Here is a 23334-nt window from a genome sequence, read left to right as displayed (position 1 = left end):
ATATATATATATATTTATTTTTTTACATGATGGTGCCTATTAGCCGAATCATTGTACGATGTCTACAAGCTGACTTAAACAAAAACTTGTATGCTTTTTATTTAATTTTCAACACCCAACAGAAACTATTATAGCATCATAACAAGAGATAATATTACCAATATACAAATTAAAAAGTGTACAAGAGAAACAAAAAACAGGAGAATATATGAAAATTAAAATATTAAACTGAAGCACCACACCAAGCAATGCCATTTAAAGTCACCATCATAAATGTCTGGCAGTGTTTCCACAGAGTCTATTTACAACATTCCTTCCTTTCTGGTATATTTACTGGTTTAATATATTCAGCTATGTGATTAACATTCAGCTTTTAAATTCGGCATTATCCAAACTATTTGATAGTGTTTTGAATGAAGAAGCGTGCGTTTGATATGCTGTTTCGGTGGTTGGTATATGGGTTAGCAGTCACAGCAGGAAAACAACTTTTCAACACTTTCATTATTCTGCTTATTGAATACAACGTTCCGATTAGAAGGTTGATTGTGCTCTTTTGAGGATACGCATCAATTTGTCTGTTAATTTTGTCTCCTTGGCTACATTCATGACTAACAAGACTTCAGTGTTTGTTCAGCTTCAGTCAAAGCATCACAGCATTTAAAGGCAGCATAGGGCCTACCGTCACCTGTCAAAAGGATCTAATCAGCTTCTGTATTGCCGTGCTCTGCCATCAAACATTTACAACCACAAGCAACTTCTATACTGGAACCTGCCAAAACACATTAAAGTTGATGAACAATTCATTCTGCTAATAGGAAACAGGATGACGGTTAGAAGTTTTTGACTCACTTGAGGAGTTTTTTCTTCCATGCATCACTGCTACAGTGTGTTCCTGATTCTAAACAAATCTATGTGTATCCTGCATACCAACTTTTGATTCCGTGAGTCCAGTCTGACTTAAAGCATCGTTTGCACTAAAACCTCCTTGCAGGGCCTCGTCTGTCTGTGATGACCAACGTCCTGTCTAACTCACTACTACCATAGCAGCGATGCCATTATAAACTATACCAGCAGAGGCAGGCCTGCTCTCTGTTGCATGTAATGCCCTTCATTATGGGATTACAGTCTGCAGCACATCACAGCTGGGCCGGCTCTGCAAACAAGTGTTGCTTCTTCAGTAATCTATAATCTGTGTCGCTGTTGTCCTTCCGTCAGTCTCCCTGCCCACACTACATTCCCTTCTATAGCAGTTCCCTCTCAGTGCTCCACAAACAATAACATTGAGCGAGGAGCCGAGTCACCTGCTCATATGAACCCACAACAAAATGAAAACAAGCACACGATATTTATAACATTTCTGGAATAATAATTTCCCCCAAAAAACTACTCTTTAAATGAGTTAAACCTGCAAGGTCATACAACAGTTAAATAATAAAAAAGTGTTTCAATTCTTATATATTAAAATGAAGCCTGGCATTTCAAAGGCCCCTTAGTTTTGCGTCACTATAAATCAACTCTAAATCTTAAGACCGTGTGTCTCATTGACTGAAGCAGTGTACTCCCTCTATTTGGCAATGTTTGGGTCGAGGCAGAATTGGCAGAGGGGTGAGGAGGGGTTTGGATAGAGGATCAATATAAAAACTGACAGATGGAGGCCATGTGTTTCAGATAAAGATGGCACTTATTTTCTCTAGCATACACCATAATTATGTCATGTATTTTTTCTGTAGTGTTTAAAGTGCAGCGTATGAATGCTATAGTGTATGTTATTTGTATTAATGTGATTTGGTACTTCCGTCAGCTATGGCCTCTCTGACATCAAAACAAATTACAGCTTGACCCGTTTATAAACATGTCTAAACATTCTGACTATATTTGTAACAACGTCTCCATCCTCTACTCCTGCTGTACCAATTATTACCTCTATTTCCTAGTAATAACACCCAGTCCCTTTCCACAATCTGTTAACCATAGTTTCATAAGTCTGACATGAAATATTATCTTTCCATTGTTGTCTAAATGTTAAAGAGAGATACATGAAAAGAGAATGTGGTCTTCCATGTTAAAGTAACAATAAATTATCTTATTTGTCTCCAATATGGGCTACGGGAATAAAGTGAGTGTGTGTCTCAGAACTCGTCATCAGAACTGAGCAGCAGGGTCTTTTCATTGTCCCCACGGGTGCTGAGGTTACTGTGGCTGCGGGACAGTGGCGGCCCCCCGCTTCGCTCCAGTGTGGACTGCTGGGTGTACTGCTGATAAGCTGGGGAGAAGTTATGGATTGCATCCTGGACCATGTCCCCTGGATTCATGGTCTCCTTCAGGCTACTGGAGATGCTCCTCATTGGGGCACAGCGACCTGGAGGTGGGGTAGAAAGGTCGGTATATTAATATAGAGACAAAACAGGAACAGGGTGGAGAGTTAGGGTGATGGATGATGAGTGAGAAAATTCAGAAACTATGTTTCCTTCCAACCGTCAATTAAACTTTCCAAATAAATAATTTAAATGTTGCCAAAACGATCTCATTTTGCAAAATGTAATCAGCGGGATGAAATAAATAAACATGCGGGCTAAATAAAGTAAGAGTGGGTGGTATGATATTACTGAAGATCAAGAGGAATGCACTTTTTCTGACATATAAAAGACACTTGGCAAATACAAATCGGTAGGTGATGATTTAACATCTGTTTACACTAATTTACATTCCTTCAGTTTTTATTGCCCAATTTTCTTTTCTCAACAAAAACGTTTCACTGCCAGGAGAGAGAGAGAGAGAGAATCAGAGGGGAACACTGAGCCTGGGAAGGAACATAGACAAACAAAACTGTGCCAAGCAAAATGTTCTGAATGCACTGACTGCAAATTGAACTTAAGAAAACAAAACAAGACAGCTGTAGACCCACAATTTGTACGTATAAACTGAACTCATGCTGAAAACAACGTTAAAGTAATTGACATTCAAACAATATCAAAGACGCAAAATAAAATACACTTTAAAAGGAGGCAAACATAGACATAACAAACAGCTAACATCAGACCTACCGTACTGTCCATAGATAGGAAATGAGCCTTTGGGTGCAGCACAGTGAAGAAGGGAGAGAACGGACAAAGGGGAGACAAAGAGAGACAAGGAACAAAAGGAAGTCAAGATGAAGGAAAAGCAGAAGACAAGAGAAAGACTGAAATATATAAAGTGCATCAAGGATAGGAAGTACAAAAGGTTGGAACACAGAGTGAGATTACATCAGTTCTGTAAGAATGCAGAAATCAGTCTGTATCGAGAACCATTCACATCAGAGCAGATTATAACATACACGCTCTCTTTCTCACTATCCACATATTTTGCTTTAGTGTTCTGATCTCAAACCATAAGAATTGCATCGGCCTCTTAATACCCGCAAGCACACACCACAGACACACACTTCCCCTACCATATGAGTCCAGTCTTTTATCCATGTAGACCTTGTAAGTAAAGGCATGGCGCAAAGCAACAGCAGCAAAGAACATCTCAATGCAGACGATGAAGTTTTGGTAACCAGCGGCAACTGTTCCCTCGCCCACTGATAAGTCAGCCGAGCTGATCTGAGGGATGGCTCCGCACTTCTCCAGGATGGCCAACAGCATCCCTGAATCGAGGCAGAAATAAGAACATTTTAAAAATCACAAAACGAGAATAGGCACAAAAACGTTGTGTGCATTTGGAATCTGTGCATGACAAAACATGACATATTGAACAAACACCTTTTACAAAAAGTAAAAAGGTTGGCATAGTAACAGACTTGATCCACAAGAAGGGATTTCACTTCTGATGCAGCATCATAAAAGCAGCAGCAAAACCATCCAGAGGAAATAATTAATGAAAGCACTCTTTTAATTACAGAATGTAATATTGTTGCACCCACTGGCTGCTTGCTGCTTTCTCTGAGTTAACACGTTCAGAAAGTGGTCTTACCTTGCCAGAAGGAGAGAAAGATGACTGATTTGACCATGAAGAACTTCAGCACAGGGTTGTATGGGACAAGCAGGTCACGTGTGGCGAAGTAGAAGAGGAAGAGAGCATAGAGCGACAGACTGACGGAGATGTTGTAGATAATGGTCACATACAGGTACCCACTAGCCACACTGGAGGAGAGACACAGACAAAAAGAAAGTGGAGAAACAAAGAGGTTAAACTGATTTACAATTATCTTGAACCTACACAGGGTAAATTCACAAGGGCAGATAGTGAAAACACCATAGTGTCTTAATCCTTCTGTTGGTCCGTAAATGTGCAGCTTTATGTTAATATAGAGCACAGCACTGTGTTTTTTTACAGGCCCTCATTAGGAATTTTAGAGTTACCCATTACAGATATGAATTCTCTGGGTTGCTGCTCAGCCATTGTGGTCTGAAAAGACTTTTGGCTGAGACAGAGTACGTTCTTCAGCAATGACCAAACAAGTCAGAACACAACAAATCACTGCTCAGGGTAATGCCCATGCTGTGAATGACAGTGGCTAAGACATTGTGGAAACATACTTAAAGTCTCCATCTCTGTATTTCCCGAAGGCCTGAAGAATGACAGTGATCACTGCCATCAGGGGTTTCACCACACAGAACTGGAGAGTCGCCTGATAAAGCAAGAGTGAGACGTGAAAGATGAGGGGAGGGGAAGTAAACATGGTAGGAAAATAAGAGTCAGGGGAAATACCAACTCAGTAAAAGGCAGGAATACAGGTTGTACCACTCATGAATCCCACTCACTGGATAACACTTCTGACAATGAGCAATTCTCAATGACACATGAAGGAAATATGTAGGATATTAACAGTAACACGTCACAAGTACAGCTGATCCTACTGAGAATAAACATACACTTATGTTGTAACTGTATTTGAGTATCTAAAGTAAGAACGTTGATTTTCACAACATATAGAAATGTATATGGATATAAATATCCTGAATTTGTAGGAAAAAATATTAAATGTGTATTAACAGTGGACAGTTCATTTATCTGTAAAGAACAAGACTACAACACCATCTGAGTAATATAAAGGAGGGTGATTGGTACCTGTTTGCAAAACCGGAGGAAACCAATGGAGTACGTCTTGCCCCACAGACAACAAGTCCCATACATACAGCTGGACCTAAAGTAAAGTGCAGGTTAAAATGGTGAGATACTTAAGCAGCATTGTAATGTGAAATTACTAAGAAAGAGAATGGAATCAATAACGGGAAGATGAAAGCAAACAAAACGTACTCAATAGGTTTCCCTCTGATCTCAGCCATGATGGCGCTCTCTCCTCCCAGATACTCGTAACACAGACTCAGGAAGTTGTAGATGACAAAAGCTGAAGAGAGTAAACAATATATATATTACTGTTTCTTTTTGGCTGAGCATTAGTGTCTGTGAAATCATTCCCAGCCATTTAATACTCAATTTGTTAGGAAAATAGCACCACCCTCTCCAGAAATCACAAGTCATATTAGGGATGAATCAAACTTTGTTGGAGAGCAACTTCTTCTAGAAGATGATTCTAGCTTCAGCAACCAAACAGTGAAACAAAGCTCATGGTCATGTCACACTGTCCCACAATAATGTCACATAATACCAATGGTTCAGAAAAAAGATCTTACACAAGTGAACTGTACACATCATTTTAGGCTATGATATCCACTCATGTAATGAGTTACATGACTACGTGATGTTTTGTGTTGCTTCTTCACAGAATCATGGGCCTAAATGCAAAGCTACACCAGGTGTGTCTCTAATCCCCTTATATTCTCTCCACTGGTCACATCTGATGTAATCACCCTAATCAACGCAGTCAGCTACACTGGTTGCTTTTGCAGTAAACACTGACACATCTGTCATGGATGGTGCCAATTAACAAATGACACAGGCACACCTGCTTTAGAAGTACACAGGACGGTTCCCTAGTAGTGTGCAGTGTGCACTGGTCAACATGTTGAGGAATAATGTACACACTGAGGGAGCAGGATGTTTTTATAAACTGCTGCTCTAAAGTGTTCTTGTGTTCATTTAAGGGTAACCCTCAGAGAGCAGCTCCCCACAACTCAAATGTCTCAGAAAATCAAATTTTATTATTTTGGAGGTAATATCATTTGAAGATTGCAGTACCGTTTTTACCTCTCACTTAACATTAAAACTCAATTCAGTGCAACTAATAAATGTGTATATATGGAAATATGATGATGCCCATAACATATACATGTCTTAATCTAGATCCTTAATTGTGTAGACAAAGCTCTCCACTTAAATACTGTAACTCAGTAAAGCTAGTTGTCACTTCAATCATATCGAACAGCATAAAGGATAACCTCTACTTTGATAGTATTCCTACCATTTCTTCATTCTGTAATATACATTGGATGGTGTTACACTCCAAATGAGAAGTGAGAGGAGGCTTAGTACTGAGTTTCATAGAAATACCCTAAAAGGCATATAGTGGGCCCTGGTTGTGCAACTTTTGATTAGCTATAAATGGTATACAATATTTGTGCAAAGGTGTGGTAATTCAGCCTGGACTAATGGTACATTTTGAAGGTGTGTATGAACTCTGCTGGAAGAGCGACATACTATTCTGCTGGTAGCAAAGACAGGCAGACAGCATGAGGGTATATGAGTATAAAGTTGTGTATTTTTTTACCTTTTACCTGCCGTAGATCATGACACTAACTGGCTATAAACTGTAAACCCTACCATGCCATCTCTCAGCCATTGTACACCCAGAGACACTACAGCAGGTTGACCACACTGTTCGTTTCCACCGCTCTAATCAGCCTGGCCCGTAACGTGGTATTATTAATTTGTGCAGATTTGAACAGGTATTAACCATTGTTTTTATGTCATGTCTTGTTAAGTCCATAACATGTCAGAAAATAGAGATGAATTTGATGAACAATTTCTGAAGCCAATGTGATGCCTTTAAATGTATTATTCAGTTCAAGCAAATCCTCAAAATGAGACGCCATCTAAAACTTTGTTTTAGGTGGCTTATAGTCTGGTAAGAGAAAGAACAAGCTTGTATCTGCTCACAAGTGAGATGGCTTTTAAATGTCTTCTCAAGGATTTGCTCGTTTTCATACAGTTGCTAGGAAACAGGTTTCCCCTCCCCTGCAATCCCGGGAGGCCATAGATACACGAGGACAACGATGGTGTTGGCAACGTTTGTAAATGAAGACACTACAAAGGCCATCTGCCGCTGGGGTATCACAACACAGAAATTCTCACGCCCCAATTTCAGCTGGGAGTCAAAAGACATAGAAGACAAAACTCACTCCCATGGTTCTGATGACTTTTCTGCTCTTTGCAAATATGGCAGCACATGATCCAGCCTAGCTCAATGCACCAACCACATCCACCTAACCCACTCACCTTCGTAGCAGTCTCGGACCGTGTCAAAGTACACGTAATACTCCTCATTGGTGAAGAAAAGAAGGCTGAGCCAGGAGTCGAAGGCATAGATGGGGACTATGAAGAGGATCCTAACGATGTGCCTCTGTTCATTTGGAGAGCTGTAGTAACGTAGGTGCATGTAGATCTGAAAAGAAGAGGGCAAGAAACAAAAGGTAACATCAGAAATCTAAGAACATACTTCACAAAATGCTAACCATTAACTAACCAGCACTTTGCAATGGGTAAAAGCATGAGTGCCTATACTTATGTGGTTTAGAAAATGAACGCTAAGCTAGCAAATATCTATTCCAAGTTATTTTTTATGATTCTGTCACAAAAATATGGTGCACAAATGAGTTATTCCCAGAGCCTGAAACTAAAACAGACAGTTGATGTAACACATCACACACCATCTGAGTTGGAACAAATGATACTGTGTGTGGACAGTGAATGCAGCATGGTCTTTAGAAGCACACTATATTTTAAGGGGGATAAACAATACAAAAAACAGCCGTTTTTAACTTTAAATGTGTCTACAACATCAGCCTTCCATAAGTTGCTAAGGGAGCAGCTGGGGCAATTTCTCTTGGTGGCTTTATTAAATTTGACTAGGGCTGCTCATGCTAGAAATACTGCGCAAGCTAAAAGTGAATGACGCATTTGCATACTAAACCGAAGTACCAAAGAATATTTCTTTCCTACATTTCTACAACAGCAACACATATTCGTCACATAAAAAAAGATAGAAAAAAAATACTGTAAGGGGAATATTAATCTGCCCCCTCCTCTTGAAACCATAGCTCATAATGTGGTGGATAAATGGGTTGCAGGTCCAGTCAGTATACATTTGCCAAAGCTGGATATTAGAGGACTGTGTGTTTGAACCCTGTGTTGTGTGAGTGCACTGACACACAGGGTTGTTTTGGGTAACTGATACTAGTTTTTTATCACTCTTATTGAGAGCAGCAGATGGCAGGAAGATCAGGCTGCTCCATCCGGCTTCTTTCCACTTACACAATGTCGCACCTATCACCTTACCTGGTCTGTAAACAGTCACACATCTTTGGTAAAATAACAAACAGTGGGTGACAATAGACTAAGACACTAAGTCCACTCGCAGGGCATGTTGCTAGGTGACCCTCCGCATGCACACACATGGGCGCACACACACGCACACACACACACACACACACACACACAAACACACACCCTGCTCTTTCATGTCGAAGTTTAGTTCGGAGCACCTGTTGCCAGAGTGACAGAGGGCTCTTCTCTAAGCCTGTGTGAACAACAATGGAGGAGAAATCATTAGCCTAAGCCTGGAGGTACAGTAGATCTCGCTGACATAAAAGGGATGCTTAGTAAATATACTGCATTTATCTACATAACTAACACTAAACAGAGATCTCCATTCTACAGATTTTCAGCACTATTCTAAAGTGTCAAAACACATGAGACTAAATTATGTCTCTTTCTTTCGTAGCATTTTCTCACATCACCAAACCCCTGGTTGACATTTTCAAAACCTAATGTACATTCTTCTCTAGGCCTGCACACACTGAGGTCTTGCCATACTTCCCCAGTGGCTAGGCAACCTGTGGTATTGGGGGGGGCTTTCAGGGGACATAATCAACCTAAGTCAATCAAACTTGGCACATGGGGTCTCCGTGGCGGCTTTCTTGTTCTGGTGTCGACCATGGTTTGCATCATTTCTGATCCTTACTCTAATGGTAAACTTCCCTAAAAACAGTATGCTCATATTCATACAAATGTGGTTAAATAAAAAAGATCATCCCATTCACACAAACTCTAAATGTGTATTGATCATGTATTACCTTCTCTTATGTACTTAGACAAAGTACACATAGATGCTGTTGGACAGAGAAACCTGAAGGCAATAAGTCTAGTTTGAACCCTTTGACTACTAGATCAACTGCAACCTCAAAATGTCAGGCTTTTCTTACCTGGTGACATGTGATCAGAAGAGCTGTCCAAACAAAAAAACCCGATATAGTTTGGGCAGTGGAGGTCATGAGGAAAATTGGCTCTTCTGGTGTGACCACTGGGACTTCTGGTACCCAGGAGGAGTTGGATTGTTGTGGGGCCACCGTGGCTGGGGGCCCTGGGGCGAAGCCGACAGGAGAATCATTCCCAAACCTATTTGACAGGGTGATGTCTCGCCGCCAAAGTTGATCCATCTGTATGAGGAAAGGGTGTATGAAATTTAAAACAAAGAAGATGTTCTTTAGGTAATCATTTAGACATTTTAAGCAGTAGCATATGGTCAGCAACAAGCAGCAGCACACCCTAATGTTCCAGGTAATAAAGGCTGTATGAATCACTGTAATGTGTAAATGCATCTCAACAGGCCTGCAGAGTACAACTAAATCTCAAACCAACATCCGCTGATGTCAGAATGAGAAAACAGAAAAAAGATACAGAGTAGTGAAAAAGGAGGAATACGGTAAGTGGGTGAAAACCACACACACACCAACACAAGGTGGGGGGAGATCACTCAAACACAGCAAATCAGTGTGAAAGCAGTGAGCCGAAGGCTACTGACCCAATTTCTCCCCCTCTTTTACTGAGGAATGAAGAAGTATATTGTAGCTAGAAGTGATGCTAAATATGAAAATATTTCATTTTTCAGAGGTTTCCACAAATTTGAGGCTCAAGAGACTGAGGAATATACCACAATAAGAAAGATTCTTGGCATAAAACTCACACTGTAAAAAAAAAAAAAAAAGAGTAATACATACATTCGTTAAAAAGGTATTCTTACCAGGTTCTGTTCTACTCCAACTTTGTTTTATGAAAAGCAAACCATTATATCACCAGAGCTGTAGCTGGGATAGATGGGGCACAGTGGGCCTCTTTCACTAATATATGTGTGTAGAAATGTTTGTACTTAATGCACAAAATAAGTGTGCACTTCAGATTCATGACACATGCATGCCAATGTTGTTCTTATGACCGTGTGTACGTTAGGGTATCAGATATGATGTTAGGGAATCATTCTATTTGAAATCAGCATACGGCCACGCCCCCACTTCTCTACATAAGCATATACGTTTGGCGGTGTATCATGTAGAAAACTGTGACGACATTATGAGAGAACCATTGAACCATTATTCAAAAAAGAGAAAAAAGTATTTCGCAACATTTCTTTTATGCATTTGCATCTGAAGAAGTTCTAAATTTGTTTAAACAATACAAATCAATTCAGTTAAGAAAATATTGATTAATCCCCAGGTTTTGTGCGGCAAAATGTTTGTACACACGGTTTAAGCTTACGAAAGATGATCCATGTGCCAACACCCACATGATCCAAATCAGATCTCGGTGCACTGTCATCTCTCAGACTACGTCACTGTCTTGGTGCTGATTCCAGGAAGGTGATGTTCGAATCATTTAAAGTGAAAACTAATTTCACATTGACTTTCAAACCCCCCTGTGCACCAGCTAAATATAGGTTAGTGCTCAATGTGATTATGGATGACTCATGCTGCTTGCCAAAGCCTCAATCAGCTTGTGGCAATGCAGTAACTAGGAACATATAAGAGCGTCACACACCAGATTATGTTTTTACTGCTTGGGCAAAGGCTCTTCAACAACACAACTTTCTGCACACCTGGATTTATTTGTGAAATAAATACAGAATATCAGTTTATTATTATTTTAAATTGGTGAAATCAATAGCTGGGCCATATATCAGTCGTTATTTTATCTTATTTATCGCAAAGCCATTAACATCATCATGGCACATTTTATATTATATTGACATGAAGAGAAATAGGATTCTACTGTTATCTATGGATTTACCAAACATGGTTGGATGCACACAAATCAGTGAAAAAAGGTTGTCATACTATATCTAATAACAATGCAAAAATACGGTCAGGTGTGTGTTTAGGCATTCAAGCACCAGCTCGCACCTACAACAACAAAGCTAGGTGCTTGCCAGTGGGCCACAGACAAGAGAGAGAGGCAACTCATCAGTCCTGCTGACTGCACCAGTGGGTAGGTTTCAAAACATGCATTGTACTTTGACCTCAATCGAATCAGCAGTCTTTGTGACAGGCCATCATATGTCCTAAAGCTACCCTGAAACATAGTGTAAAAGCATCCGGCCATTGAGGATGTGTCCAATGATGCACTGAACCACCACCACCACTTAATAGTGACCACCGTTCATTTTAAGTGTAGCTGTAACAAATCCCACAGAGGAGGATGGGAGCTGGTTCCCCAGCTTTCAGCCTTCAAGACAGTAAAGACATAGCCGTGCTGCATTTTTATAAAAAAATTAATTAAAAAAAAGGGTAACATCATATTTCTTTAAACATTTACCCTAGCCGTGCTCATTCTGATTATGTTTAAAGCACTGTGAGTTCAGAAAAACACGCTAAAGTGATGTTAGCTGTTGTTGCTCGTCATGACTCCATCCTGCTGCTGTACTTACCTCCTCTGTCGTTGTTTGATCTGCACTGGTTTGAATCAAAGCATCAGATTAGCTCTTCATCACGAGTCGATCGCAAATATTTTGGAGTACAAAAAGTTAATTGGCCAACCGCTAACATTCAGACGACTGTCGGCCACTTATCCTATCATTGCATTGTTGTTTGTTCCACAGAAACGTGCCTCCTTTTTTTTTTCTTTTCTTTTTTTTAACAAGCTGGCAAGTACCGGAGGATGAGCGTTAAATCACGCCGAGCTAACGCTAGCTAGCTTTCCTAGCCTGGCGCTAGCTTGCCGATGTTCTTCCCCGTAAAGTCTAAGACAAAGCCAAGAAATAAAACACTCTTCTTAAAAAAAGCGACGCACTCATTTACAATATCGTACTGTATTTGAAAAAACGGGGGTTATCTCGCCATTTCCCATCCAAAGCTGATGCACTGGACCCCGTTCCGTTATTTCATCCACATCACCAGCTGCAGTTAACTGTATCAGCAGCAGCTGCCACTTGTTGGCGCATGCGTATTCACTAGTTATTGTATTTTTCCGGGTTTCTGCTATCGACAATGATGTCACTTTGGACTGCACTGCATGTTGTGTCTAAAAGACACAAACTTACCAGCTTAAAAACGGCAGGAAGCGAAGGCTGAGTAAGAATGGTCCACAAAAAGCTGTGAGCAACATTATTCATTTTATTACTTCATAAAATATACACAAATACTGTTGTAAATAAAGTGTGTTAAAGAACTGTACAAGATATCAGTACACAATACATAAAGTGAAACCCCCATCACCTCATCCTTTCTGTACCATTCCCAACCAAACAAGTTACAATGCCACTGGGTCATGGTGGCCTGTACAAAGGTAATTACACAGTGCACTGCTATTTACACATCCCTGCAATTGCATGTTCTTTTTTCTTTTGAATGACATCATCAAGGTTGCTGGAGATTAAAAATCCAAAAAGGTGACAAACAAAAGCATATCATTGTGCAGAAGGAATACTGAAAGCCCTGTGTTATGAAGTGAACAACCTATGATGCATAACAACCTATGATGCATAAGAACAAAAGAACAAAGTGACAAGCACGCTACTTCTAATACGTTACAGGAAGATTAAATAAAATAAAAAATAAGAACGATAAAGGACAATATTATTCCAGACAAATAAAAGAATATAGTTTAACATAAATAGCAGAGAAGGGAGATAAAAACATACATCTGCATACAAAGACAAAATGAATATTGTATAATAAACAGGGATTCACTGCATCACTCTCTCACTCACACACAAAACATTGGATGACCCAGCTGGCAAAGTAACAGTAGTCCATTCTGCAATTTAGTCCTTTAAATACCTAAAATTCTGTTCCCAGCCCCAATTTATGTCATTAGTATGTATGTTTCTACTTTATGCCTTAAAACAAATAACCACATTTTGGCTTTACATCAAAATTAAAAACAAATATTTACAGTGAAGTAAACATTAAAAAAATCATTGGATGTCCAACCCCCACCACCCTAACGGAGCCTGCCCATCCCCCCCCCATGACTTCCAATAACAAAAATAAAAAAAGGTAACATTTAGAACCATCATAAAAATTGCAGCCACTATTTGTTAGCCAAAATGGGCAGCTATGGTCTCTGGTCAGATACACTGAGAACTTCCTGAAGAGATTCCCTCAAGACTTGGGAGTGTGTCTTTGCAATATCTATGGTCATTCTTCACCTTACCTGCTCACATTAAAACCAAAGAAAACACGCAATTCCAAACAGGCAAAATAAGGGGGGGTGGAGTTTATGGTGGCTGAGATTTCAGGGACATTAAATCATCACAACAGGGATGAAGGGCAAGCAAGCACCAATTGCTACTTCACCAGAAATATTACTCTACAACAGCTAAAACATCACTTACTTATCCTTTTCGAAGTTGCCTTCTCTGTTTGTCCACTACCCTCTCACCTACCACTCCCTGTTTCGTCTATCATTTAGCTGTTATTTGTCTAAAAAAAAGCAAAGAAAGTTTCAGATATCCTCATGAAAGATAATAGGTGACGTACACGGAAAGGATGTTAAGCGGTGTTGAACTGAAAAAGACAAACCTTAACTAAGTCTATCATGACTAAGTTGACCTTTGACGAGAAAGATGCATATCCCCAATACCGTTTTTCTTCTTTGATGTCAACAGCTCTTCACATTTGTCTGACAGAAAGTACTGCAGGAAATGTTTTGAGCAGTGGAGCAGGTACAAGCAACCATGGAGTAAAAATGGTGTAGGACTGTCATTCATTTGTCCCAATGTATTGTGGTGGCGGTGGGCCACGGTTCGGCAAAATGCGTTCATCAAAGAGAACAGGTTGGATACCGTCGCATACTTCTCTGGATCCTTTAAAGATTAACTGTCCTCTTCCAAAGATCCATGTGTCCGTTTGCAATCATCTTCTCATAAGACAAGGTCAAAATAAAGGAAAAATAAATCTGAGTGATGTATATACCTTGCAGCCCTGGAACAACAAGTGAAGCAAAGTCATTAGAGGACGATAGGGTGCATTTCTGCAAAATAAATGAGTGAAATTAAGACCTCACCTGTCAGTTTCATGTGCATGCAGAGCCCAAGTGTTCTACTTCCCCATGTGCTCAAATGGCACGCTGACCTGCAAAAGAAACAGAATGAGGATTCAGAGGAGGAATGAGCAGTCAAGCACCATCAATCTTACAGCAGATAACATTTGTATACACTTTGACTCTTAATAACACTTGTTGGATGATGTTTACCACCCCTAATGCAGCGTGTGTTAGTTACATGGCTGACCTAAGGTGATGAGCGTTTTCTCACCTGTGATGTGGAAATTCTGGATTGGTCATGACGGGCTGTGAGGTCAGAGGACGATACGTTGGCAGGAGCCCCACGGTGGAGCCGCATGCTCACCTTCCTCTCCCTCTCTGCACGAGAAATTGCATGAGGCGACGTGTTCCCTGAAATGATGTAAAAATGATGCGTTGCAGATATTCAAGATGAAAACTATTCCGTCACACTAGTACTATTCTGTTAAGTCAGACAGCAGGAGTTTGAGACTTCACCAGAAAACTCACCGGACTGCGGGACCCGTGAGGCAGGGTTGGAGATGGCCTGCTCTGGCCCGTTCCTGACTCTGTTGGCAGCTGCAGGGAGGGGACCTGGGGGCAGGCCTCGCGATGCGGACCCCCTTGGAGCTCCTCCGATCCGCTCATCCCTCTCATCTCCTGTCCTCCTCTCCCGATCCCCATCCTCCGCTGTCCGACTGGCACCCTGATAGAAGATATCAGCCACATTGAAACATTTCCTTTAACAAAATATAGCGTTGAATTAGCAGTTTTATATTGTAAGCTATTTTATATGGTTAGCTGTTGCTGGAAGTGCACTTTAACACTGATGACATTTTTTTTTTTCAAACTTACAAATTTGAGCATGTTCCAGTCAAAGACATAATCATAGGAGAAACCCTGACGGTGGAACAGATTCCTGAAGAGCTGTCGTAGGTAAGAGTAGTCTGGCTTGTCATCAAAACGGAGTGAACGGCAAAAGTTCAGGTATGTGGAGAACTCAGCTGTAGGAGAATAAATAACAAGCAAACAGTAGTGAGGAGAAACTCAAGAGTAAACATGAGAGTAACGGCAAGCAAAACACAAAATCACTGAATTATTTTTGAGCTGAAGATCATTTTAAAACTACAGGTATGTTGCTGCCACGGTACACAGTGGCACAGCTGAAACATCACTTACAAGGGTAGCCTTTGCAAAGAACCTCGATGGGTGTGGACATTTTCTTCTCACTGATTCGTTCGTACTTCTGTCTCTTGGTAGCAGCCTTAAGGCCCTGCCAGGGGAGGGAGCCCAGGTTGAAGTACATGAGAACATAGCCAAGAGACTCAAGGTCGTCACGTCTGGACTGCTCTGTGAACAGAAGTGTGAAAGTGCATACAACAGTGAGAAACCTGAGGTGACTTTAAAGAATTGCAACAAGTCACACCTGATTAGGGCCTACAATCAACACAAATAATAGTTATCACATCCTAAACAATCTCTATATGTGCTTTTAAAATTTGCAAGATACAGATATCACAACCGTTATAGTTCCACATTCAGTGCATACTTTAATAGTTAAAAGTATGTCCCCTAAAATCTACCTAAAAAATATTTTGGGCACAAGTCAAATTACCTAAATATCACATTCTATCAATCTAACTTAAAATGTTGGTCCATCCAGTAGATCTAACCAAAAGTCAACAATACAACAAAAAAAAACAGAACTTGTTGTGGCTGCAAATGTTCCGTGCGTACACTACAATGAGTGCTTAAATGGTAAGCTATATAAAAATGCTCTGTAGAATGTCTTACAGAGCACTACACCAATTAAATGACACCACAACAGAGCCGTTTTCCATCCCAGATAGCATTTCCTTCGTTCTCTCTCTCAGCCCTTTTCCTTCACATCCCCTCTATGATCTGATAGGGTATGTATAAACAAAAAGATAATGCAGAGAGGAGGCACACACAAAATAATTAGTGGGAGGACGAGAGAGGATGGGGCCATCAATGAAGAACAACACTTTGTGGTATGTAGAGCTAGAGTTGCTAACTTCCTGGCTGAACAAGCACCAGTAAGAATTCCAGATTTAAAAAAAAGAAGAATAAATGAACATTTTCAGAGACCATTATGGAGTGCTGCAGGAATGGTTGTAGGCCAACCCCGCAAATCAGCGTTGCAGTAATTCCCTCAACAAAAATTTTATGGGATTTTTCCATTTGATTATCCATGGTGATCTGTTTGAAAGTTTATGATACTTTTTGTTGCAAGATGATCCTCACAAATGAACAAGATTTTTGAAGTGCAATTGAAAATCTTGCATTAGGCATCACCTTACATCAACACCACCAAGCAAAAGGTGGACTAGTGTTTGGCGTGATGACATTTAGTAGTCTCGCTTAGCCATTTGTTAGCAATCGCCTTTTTTAAGAAACATAAAAGCATCAAACTTCACAAGAGGATATTTACCAATGTATTTTATGTTGTTGAACAAAACGGTAAAATCTCTTAAAAAAGGTGGAATAACTGATTTCAAAAAACAAAAGTATTCCAAAAACAACAGGGATAATCTGGTACATAGTACATTACATCTCCAGGCAAGGGGTGAATGTTACGTAGAGGGAGATATCATCATAAGCCAGCTCTGATGCATAGAGGCAGCTGTCATAGTAAAGCGAGGGTGTGCCCCGGATGGACCTTCACTTTTGTGCAACCCAGCATGGGCTTTTATCAACACAATGCAATGTGACGCTAAGGGAGTGAAGTGTCATTATTTTAACGGTCACTTTAATTTGTATTTTCCTCCCATTTAGACTGACATTACTGTTTGCTTTAGTCAGGATTAACCATTCTTTTAGACAACCTCTCTGTAGGCCAGTAATATAATGTATGTTAACAAACATGAATCACAGCAACACTAATAAGAGTTTTCTCACAAGCAGTTCCATTTTCTGAGGATCGAATCTAGTGTTGTGCATGACAAGGAACTAATCCAACATTGGTTCTTGATATCCAACACATACACACAAAATGACCTTCATCAAAAAAAGCATGCTATGAGTTTAACTTACCAATTCCAAGATGTGTGTTGATGGAGGCGTAGCGCGCCGTGCCAGTCAAGTTCTTGTTCTCCCTGTAAGGGATGTGCTGGTGTGTGCGGGCATCGCGGTACTTTTTGGCCAAGCCAAAGTCAATGATGTACACCAGGTTACCCTTTTTGCCAAGCCCCATCAGGAAGTTGTCAGGCTTAACATCTCGATGGATGAAATTCTTGGAGTGGATGTACTCAATGCGACTGATCTAAAGAAGAGACAGGCGAGACAGAGTGGTCAGGATTTACAGTACAAAACATAAAACACTTTGGATAAATAAGGGAGTGTCATGGTGACATGAATACATGGCCACAAGGTCAAAATGTACATGCCGTGTGTACACAGCATAGTCCTTGTGTTTCCTCCTAATAAAAGTTTTAGTCGCTGGACAGTTGCAGGTACACTCAATACATCAATATAGAGGACTGACATGGAAACTTGGCTGCATTAGAACAAAAGGTGAGATGAGTTGCGTTTGAACAAGCAATAGATGAAATTAAATATCTAGGCCACCCAGTCTAAAAAGAGGCCAGAAGTACACTGGATACAGACGAGTAGTGGAAACCAAACAAGCCTTAAGGGAACCATGTGGATATACTGTATGTATGTGTGTGTGTGTGTGTGTGTGTGTGTGTGTAGTGTATAAAAATACAGAGATACATATATCTCACCATCATTTCTAACAGTAATGATGGGAGGGAGGGAGGGAGGGAGAGAGAGAGAGAGAGAGAGAGAGAAAGAGAAAGAGAGAGCGAGAGAGAGAGAGAGAGAGAAAGAGAAAGAGAAAGAGAGAGATGCACCAATAAATAAGTCAAGTAGGTCATGCACAGCCTAATGGGATCATAAATATTACGTCTTTGTATTCTACTCATAAACAGACCTGTAACAAACAGTGGGATCCTAACTGAGGGGATTGGGAAACTGTCCTAATTCTAATGCCTGTGACTTTACACGAGGGTTTGGATCATACCATCTGGTCTGCCAGAAGCAGGACGGTCTTTAGGCTGAACTTCCGGGAGCAAAAGTTGAAAAGGTCCTCTAGACTGGGACCGAGCAGCTCCATTACCATCACGTTGTAGTCTCCCTCTGCACCGCACCACTTTATCGATGGAATACCCACTGGAGTAAACACACAGTCAGCATAACGTTTGTTGGAGCAAGAATGATTGAAAAAACATTTGTTTTCTTTCAAATCAACAGCCATGCTTTACCTCCTCCTTGCATCATCTTGTAGAACTTGCTTTCAATGTGCAACTGTGGGTGTTTGGTCTTCACACATTCCAGCTTGATGGCTACCTCCTCACCTGTGGCAATGTTTGCACCTAAAGACACACAAATGTACAACTATCATTATTATCATAATGCATACAGGTTATTTTTAAATATATATTATTATAGTATATAATGTGTACACCTTATCCTTGCATTTTTACACATTTTAAAAGTTTAAACTGATTTGAACTACAGCTGTAATTATGAGACAAATGATAGATAATATGGAGGAATATCAGGTTTGGTGTCCAGATTAGGGGGGTTACAGGGGGAGTTGAGTTCTGTCCATACACTAACATGGAAAGACAATTATCAGAGGAGACACATGAGAAGTTGGGTATGGCATGCAAAGAAAACCCACACAAAAAAGCATCAGTTTGCACTTACCAAGATAAATGTCGCCAAAGGAGCCACTCCCTATCTTTCGCCCGAGCCGGTACTTGTTCCCCACTCTCAGCTCCATGTTTGCAAGTTGTCACTGTGACCAACAGACAAATAGAGGCGATTATAAGAAGGAAAAGGACATTTAACACAATGCTAGGACATCTGGGCCACTTTTCTCTCTCTCATCAATAACACAGAAACATTATAGGATGAGAAACTGTACAACTCAGCTGAACATAGCCTAGGACATATCCTCGACTTTCCCAGAGTTGGTACAATAAAGATATCCTGAAGAGTAAGTCAGCTGCTCACATGATGATATGTCAGTCCCAGACAGACTGAACTGACCACGTGTTAGTGTGAGAATGTAGACTGAGCAAGGCTAGCTGAGCAGTAAACAGCCGTCTGGCCTCCAGAAACACAAGATTGGTTGCAGTGAGATCAGAAAAAAGGTGAAAGGTAGGAGAAAGAAATACAGCAAAACGAGGGCTACAAAGACATACAAATTGCCACTAGAAACAGGCGTGAATCAACTGCTACAAGAGTACTAAAGTCTTGGCACAACATGAGGAAATGAAGTGCATCTTCTGAGCTGAGCTGAACTGCACGTGACGCTGGAGCAGGATCATCAATTATTTAGTACGCTCTCTACCACGCCACATTGTGCAGCCACTGCAAAAGCAAGACTAAGCTCTCCACTGTTCTGTGCTAGCACTGCCATGGGAGAAAAGGCACGAGCGGCCGTGGAGCACTGGCTGGCTTTATCTGTGTCAAGGCCCTCAGACAAGTCTGTGCAATGAACTTCACAAAGCAAAGTGCTGCTGAGAATGTCTCAAAGAGATGCATTTCCTCACCAGCAATTTGAGAACACTGTAAACAAACGGTGTCCTTTATAAAGTGGACTTTCCTTCCAAATGTAGCACTGTTGCTTCTCCAACTAACATTTAAAGTCAAACCAGAAATCCTGATAATTTAGACCCAATAACCTCAATATCAATATTGCAGTGATATGGTTGTCCACTGAAATATTTACACGATGACAGGTTTGATGACTAATCATCAGTAATGTGAATATAATGACTAAATAATACAGCAGCTACAATAATTTGGTCATTTCAAAACATTACATCAATTGACTGTAATGCTTGCAGGAAAAGAGAAAACTTATGTCATATTACAATATCCAAAATCTAACACGATACCTAGTCATAAAACACAATATTGATATATTGCCTGGCACTAAATAGACCATAGAATTATCACCACTTCCTGCCTCAGTCTCCATCCTTTATAGAAATAGTCTCATGACAACTGCAAAACAAAGCATTTTCAGAAACCTCAGTTTTGTGGACATGCCAAATCAAATTAAGGAGTCAATTCTGCAGGACCAGTCCTATTGCATTCAGTGTGCTTTCAAACGCCTGAATCACAACATCAATTATACCAGAAGTTACTTTGCTTGATTGGAAGCACTTGGATTAAAAAAAGAGCAGCAGACAAGAGCTCAATGATTATGGCTGACGTGCTGATTTCACCTTGGATCATCTGAGCCTCGTTAAAGGATTCAAACTCAAAACAACCTGCATCACATGGCCCTCGCCTCAAGTGGAAATGTCAACTGAACCAACGCATATTTTTAAAAGACCTCATCAATTCCTGCTGATGAGAGGACAACCTGCCATAGTGGATGTGATAGAGGCAGATGGATTTGGGTTAATAAAAGGGTTCGGTTTCATTAGACCAAGAGGGTGTCTCATGTGCTGCACCCGGGGACCTGGTTTAGGGAGCAACATTAATCACAAGGCTACACATTAAGTGCCATTGATTAATTGCTTGGTACAGGAACGAGGATGCACAATTTAAAACAGCACAGTGTTTCACCACATATTTAAGACTGTCCATGTGTTAGCAAGGGACAACTTGGCAGGACATGCATGGTGAAAACTTAACAGCAATGTGTTGAATGCATTAGATGTGTATCAAAGATGGCCTGTGTGATGTGAAGCAAGTACAATTAGCCTATCCCACCGCACCTGAAAACGCACCATGTGACAGTATGGTAGTAACGTCTACAGCAGTGGACAGTGGTTAAAACCAGCTATACATTATAGTCACATGAGTCCCAAAGCTGATACAATTTTACATTTCTTTATATGCAATCAGTCAATCCCACTTGTGTAGAAAGGGCCGAAACGACAAAATAAGTCCTCTTAAAAAAAAGAGAAAACAAGTATCAGACACCCAAAGCCAGGGGATTTCACAGTGACATGAAAAACAGAGCAATGCTACACCAGCTGTCACTCTACAAATCAGCTCGCGTGTTACGGACACACTGAAAATGTGTGTATTACCACAAAAATGCATGAACAACCACTAAGTTTAACGCTTCTAACGGTAATGATGGTAGACTACGTTGCTCTTTCCTGGTTTAAATGTGTCGGAAAAGCGAGTCACTTACGATTTGACGTTACAACTAATGTAAGATACATTTAATGTAAAATCCACGTACAGTTACCACGTCTTCAAAGAACAGTTTGTGCCGTTTACAGACGCTTTTAGGTCACGTTAGTATAAAAAAAAACAACCAGCGGAAGGCATTTAGCGGTACGTTAGTTCACTGTCAGTAACGTTAAGCTAGTAGAAGTACGTTAGCCGAACCGAGATACGTACTGCACCACGACTATTGCCGAAATCCAAGGAAGCTGTAAATGTGTATGCTAACGTTGTATCACACTTCGCCACATTTAGTATCTTACTTACAACCGCACCCATTTATGTGCTGGAGTCGCCTGTGAGGATAGCCATCCCTACCAACGGTACTCGCCCCCTCCCCCCCTCCTGTACGCCGTGAATACGAGACACTGATTCGGGCGAATCGGGCCCCTTTTCCCCCTTGGTTTCTGCGGTTCCCCGACCTATCACTCACCCGATATTGGGTTCGTCCGATAGCTTGTGGAGCGGAGGTTCTTGTCCGATGGTTGTCAGTCGGATCGGGGCCTGGGCTGAGGAGGATGGGCGCGGATTCTGACGGCTCTCATACCCCCAGCTCGAGCTCTGTCGTCGGTTGCACTCCCTGTTGATAGTCCCTGAAGCTCCGGCAGCACGGGAGGCCGTTCACCACTCGAGTCTGTCTCCCCCTCTCGTTACTTAACAACGCGCCCGTTCACAACGTCGATGATGTCATTCTCTGGATGTCAGGGCACAGTCATGAAAGGAGAACGTCACACCTACCTCCATTACTTTGACCATTCACTAATTATCCCGTTTCTTCCTGTTATTAATTTTGAGTCACAACGGCGTTTGCAATGCGAACCCAGTAGTATTGGTTGTGCTTATGCTAGCAGCATAACACCATGCTATAATTACCCTAAATAATAATAATAATAATATTAGTATAAGTAGTTTTTCCTGTGGTCAGTCGGTTTTAATCAGTTATTCCAGTACTTTTTCTCTTTTTTATTACATGTTTATTGTATGCACCATACACAACCAAGACAAATTCCTTGCAAGTGAAAACTTACTTTGGCAATAAACCTGATTCTGATTCTGATTCTGAGATGATGTTCAGGTTAAACCACAGACATGAAACTCACTATTCCATGTCAGGTGGATGTTGCCTTCTGTGTGACAAAAGTTGAGGCCGGACACATCTGAATGTCTTGTGTCCTGCAGATTGTGGTGATGTTCAGGTATATTTTGAGAATGGTTCTCTCACATGTTAGGGAATCCTTTAAACCTTGGCTTATATCTATGGGGGGAAATACTTCATTAGTGGTCTAGAAAAACAGTGCTTTCACTTAACACAGTGAAACGCCATAACAGCATCAGAGAAAGTAACTTATTTCATACAGTAATCAGTGGCTTACTGTAGGATGATGTGGGTGTTAAATTGGATTGGTTTATGGATTGTAATGAGAGGGTAACAGATGGACACTGCCTTGTTTTTCTGTAGCCCTATCTATGAACTGCCTGTATACTTCATGCTTGATGTAAATTATTTGTCATACTCATCTCCTAACATGCACAAATCAGTTTTCCCATTAACATACTGTGCAAATGTCATTCCTTTGTGAAATCCCCAGTGCCCTCAACAGGGGAACATATAAAGCAAAGTTCAAAAGTAGGATTGGTTTAACAGAGAAGGTACTCAACAAGCACTTTTCACCC

At 40.7% G+C, this 23334-nt stretch overlaps 2 protein-coding genes across 3 annotated transcripts; both read right to left on the bottom strand.

Annotated features, from left to right (window-relative positions):
* Nucleotides 1-69: 69 nt before the first annotated feature.
* On the bottom strand, nt 70-12294 carry LOC311031299 (transmembrane protein 184B-like). Of its 2 annotated transcripts, XM_084037529.1 has the most exons (10): nt 11861-12293; nt 9366-9599; nt 7381-7546; nt 5242-5332; nt 5053-5128; nt 4521-4612; nt 3955-4124; nt 3434-3628; nt 3045-3071; nt 70-2359 (listed from the first exon to the last, which is right to left on the bottom strand). In XM_084037529.1, the coding sequence occupies exons 2-10, from the start codon at nt 9597-9599 to the stop codon at nt 2130-2132; spliced, it is 1281 nt and encodes a 426-aa protein (XP_083893655.1). In that variant the 5' UTR covers nt 11861-12293; the 3' UTR covers nt 70-2129. The 2 variants fall into 2 exon arrangements, with proteins under 2 accessions (XP_083893655.1, XP_083893656.1); XM_084037530.1 differs by lacking the exon at nt 3045-3071 and having other exon boundaries at nt 11861-12294.
* A 231-nt stretch (nt 12295-12525) lies between these two features.
* On the bottom strand, nt 12526-22345 carry LOC311031300 (casein kinase I). Its single transcript, XM_084037531.1, has 11 exons — nt 22094-22345; nt 19171-19261; nt 18723-18833; nt 18482-18630; nt 17491-17719; nt 15616-15786; nt 15292-15440; nt 14947-15142; nt 14690-14829; nt 14440-14507; nt 12526-14357 (listed from the first exon to the last, which is right to left on the bottom strand). Exons 2-10 carry the CDS (start codon nt 19244-19246, stop codon nt 14475-14477), a joined length of 1254 nt encoding a protein of 417 aa, XP_083893657.1. The 5' UTR covers nt 19247-19261; nt 22094-22345; the 3' UTR covers nt 12526-14357; nt 14440-14474.
* Nucleotides 22346-23334: the final 989 nt, after the last annotated feature.

This window comes from Eutrigla gurnardus (genome assembly GCF_963514095.1).
Source record: "Eutrigla gurnardus genome assembly, chromosome: 20".
Lineage (NCBI taxonomy): Eukaryota > Metazoa > Chordata > Actinopteri > Perciformes > Triglidae > Eutrigla > Eutrigla gurnardus.
Note: the sequence above shows the minus strand (reverse complement) of the source record. Positions and strands in the feature narration are given on the sequence as shown.

Coding starts and splice junctions, on each gene's coding strand:
- LOC311031300 (XM_084037531.1), bottom strand. CDS start 19,246: ATGGAGCTGAGAGTGGGGAACAAGTACCGGCTCGGGCGAAAGATAGGG. Junction 15,441..15,615: donor TCTTTGCAAAGGCTACCCTT/GTAAGTGATGTT, acceptor ATTCTCCTACAG/CTGAGTTCTCCACATACCTG. Junction 14,508..14,689: donor CCAGAATTTCCACATCACAG/GTGAGAAAACGC, acceptor TTTCTTTTGCAG/GTCAGCGTGCCATTTGAGCA.
- LOC311031299 (XM_084037529.1), bottom strand. CDS start 9,599: ATGGATCAACTTTGGCGGCGAGACATCACCCTGTCAAATAGGTTTGGG. Junction 7,547..9,365: donor TTCTGATCACATGTCACCAG/GTAAGAAAAGCC, acceptor TCTTCTTTTCAG/ATCTACATGCACCTACGTTA. Junction 5,333..7,380: donor GGTCCGAGACTGCTACGAAG/GTGAGTGGGTTA, acceptor TACTCTCTTCAG/CTTTTGTCATCTACAACTTC.